The following is a 3025-nucleotide window of genomic DNA, read 5'->3' as shown; positions in this document are numbered from 1 at the left end:
GGTTCCCCTACTCCCTCCTTGGGTTGCACTTTTCAAAAGTGGTTGGAATGATCCTCCTGCCTTCCTCTCCAACCTGTTGTTGATCATTTTGTCTCACATGTCTGTCCCCACATTCCCAGGAATGAGCACCTGTCACACAGCTCCTCTTGCTCTGTGGCTTTCTGGGGAGCAAAGAGAGAAGAAAGGAAAGTATGGGCATTGTTTGCAACAGGTACTCCAAATGTATTCTCTTCCCTTGTACAACGCAAGACCACCATGATTCCCCAGCTCCATTTCCCGCAGCCAAGCATGTGGATTCTGCTTTTTGACATTGCACAGGTTGATGTGTGAGTGTGCACATGCATGTGTATGAATACCTGGGTATGTGTGAATGTGTGCCATTCTAATCTGTATTCATTTGGGAGTTTTTCTTGGTATCAGGAATCGAACTCAGTATCTTGCTGTTGACAGGCAGGCGTTTCCACTACTTCTCTATTTTCCCGGCCAATTGTGTATTCATTCGTGTCAGGAGATGTTACATTTTTTATTTTGCATAGCTTTAGGATTTTGACATCTTTTTCTTTTCCAACCACGTTTCCACCTCACTAAGTTTTTATTGGTATATGTTTGCAAAGGAAATAATTGCATTTGATTTCTGGAGTTGGCACACGTGTGTCTGTGTCTGTGTGTGTGTGTGTGTAATTTTTCACCTTCTTTCTCTTTTTCTCCCTTGACCCTCATTTGCTTCGCCATCTCCTCTGTATTATTTACTAGCTCTCATTTATCATCACCCCAGTAGTTAATATTTTAGCTGTGTCTTTCTGTTTTAAATCATTGTATTTTTTAAAAGTAACATTTTGGGATTTATTTTTCTATTCACTATCCTCTAATGGTTCCTTTGCATACTGCATGTCCCTGATCTGCTTGTGCATCCCTAGCACACCTCTGTGAGGACAGTTCTAATTCTTTCAAGCTTTTGGTTCTACTTTGCCATCAGTTCTGCTCCCTCTAGCACCACTTGCCCTGTCTCTCCTTCTGTTCCTCACACCTCCATTCCTGTGATCTGACACAGCCTATACCTGCAGGTCATGTCTACCTCATGTTACCTTCAGCTTCCTCAACCACTATAACTACCTGCCACTTGTTCAACTCCAGATTCTCAGTGATTCAGGTGAGTATGGGAGTGAGAAGTGTATGTTCTATCTGCTCTGGTCCCTGAACAGTCACTGAGGTCATTCTGAATTCCACAGCTTCTGCCACAGAACACTCTCTTGGGCAGCTGTTCATCATGGTAATGAGGGGCAAGTACACTGGTATCTCTTCCATGTAGCAGATGTCCCAGGAACACAAGGATGTCATAAAATCTTAAAGTCAGTAACACCATTACACACTTGAAAACTCCACTTTCAGTCTTAATAAAATTCCACAAGAAATGAGGCATATTTCATCTCAATATATTTGTAAAGCAGATACAGTTAAGTCCAACAGCTGTTTAAGACAGATGAATCCTAGGGACAGGTTTGGAAGGCAGTGTGGGCTACTCCATCCCCACATCATCTGTGGTTATCTGGTCTGTATGATTTCATTTATCCACCTTTTAAATTTGCATACATTGGTGTAGATGCCTGGAGTTCCAGGTAGGCCACAGGGACGGGTTCCCATAGACACAAGGCCCTGCAGGACCCCTTTGCACACCAGGGGGCCTCCAGAGTCTAACTGTTGAGGGAAGAGAAGAGAAAGTTAGGGCGGGTGTTGAGGAGGATGGAGGGAGACACACAGGAGGCCAGAAACATAAAGACAAAAAGGCAAAGGGAGACTCAGAGCAGAAACACACTTTGCAAGAGCTGGAGGGCAGCAGTGAGAGCTAAAGACACAAGGAGGAGTGGCAGAGCCAGCAGGCCCCAGAGACACATGGGGTAGAGGAGGCAGAGGTGATGTGGAGCCAAACTGAAACCCTGGTGAGATCCCAAGACAGTGAAAACACAGATACACAGGCCCAGTTCATTGAAAAGCCAAGCTCATAACCGTAGCTTGTAGGCAGGCAGGAACGGTCTTGCCTCTCAAACACCAATTATCTCTTCCACCCCTTGGAATGTTCCCCTGAGGAGTTCTATCCCAGCCTGTATCTCCTTTTCCAGCCTTGGCTGAGAGTGAATTGAAGGGTGAGACTGGGTGGGAATTTGTGGGGTCTGGACCAATTGCAGTTGATGACGAAGGTGTGTGAGGCAGTGGGGCTGGGAATCCTGAATGCGGTCAACCAGTATGTTCTTACAGCCGTGTTGCTTCTCCCCAGACCCTCCCGGTGTCCCTCCAGGGCATCTCTCCATCCCTCCTCTCAACATCATGACCCTGCACCTCTCTGCTGATTGCTTACTTCTCCCTGGCTCTCCCTGCCTGTCTCTGTGGCTGCCTTGCCCTGTGTCTCCTTGTTTCCTTCTCACTTCCCAGGTCCATCTCTCTTTCTCCTTGCACCTCTGTCTCTCCTTAGCCCTCTGAGTCTCTCTCATTCCTGCATGACCTTCTGCCCTTTTGGGTTTTAAATTCCACCTCCATGCTAAACCGCTGCCTCCCTGTCCCAGTCTCTTACGTAGCAAGTGTTCTTGCCGCTCTTACCACCAGCACAGAACATAGTGCCATGGTAGTATCTGTGAAACTTGAGTCTGCAGTACATCTCCGCAACCACAGGAATAATCGCACATTGCAGATCCAAAGGGTAGTAGCCTGAAGGAAAGGACACAGGGTCAGAAACACTCCCGCGCAGAGACACCACAGGTATCAACGAGGCCAGAGACAGGAACAACAAAACTCACCTTTCAATAGCTGACCCCAACCAGAGACCTGGCAACTGGTTTCAGGAGTTGGACATTTGGATGCAATGGGGATTGTCCGGATGGTATCTGATTCCACAACTGGTCTGTTCAACTTGATGAGCATGAGGTCGTTACCATTTATAGCGTTCGTGAATTGTGGGTGCTTCACAGAGTACCTGGCCTTGATAATCTGGCTGCCATTTATATACCAATCATAAATTCCGTGGAGGCCCAGC

The 3025-nt window shown here is 46.9% G+C and overlaps 1 protein-coding gene across 1 annotated transcript in view; it reads right to left on the bottom strand.

The window, feature by feature from the left end:
- Window positions 1-2913, bottom strand: part of LOC102009554 (kallikrein-4-like) — a 37689-nt gene extending 34776 nt beyond the window's left edge. The window contains exons 1-3 of the mRNA XM_013508850.1: window positions 2790-2913; window positions 2567-2700; window positions 1591-1695 (exon numbers count right to left, since the gene is read on the bottom strand). Of these exons, the coding sequence (XP_013364304.1) occupies window positions 1591-1695; window positions 2567-2700; window positions 2790-2913 (363 nt within the window). The remainder of the gene's footprint in view (window positions 1-1590; window positions 1696-2566; window positions 2701-2789) is intronic.
- Window positions 2914-3025: the final 112 nt, after the last annotated feature.

The sequence above is a fragment of the Chinchilla lanigera genome, unplaced genomic scaffold (assembly GCF_000276665.1).
Source record: "Chinchilla lanigera isolate Chin_1 unplaced genomic scaffold, ChiLan1.0 scaffold00157, whole genome shotgun sequence".
Classification (NCBI taxonomy): Eukaryota; Metazoa; Chordata; class Mammalia; order Rodentia; family Chinchillidae; genus Chinchilla; species Chinchilla lanigera.
The sequence above is the reverse complement of the archived record's forward strand: the minus strand, read 5'-3'. Positions and strand labels throughout refer to the sequence as shown.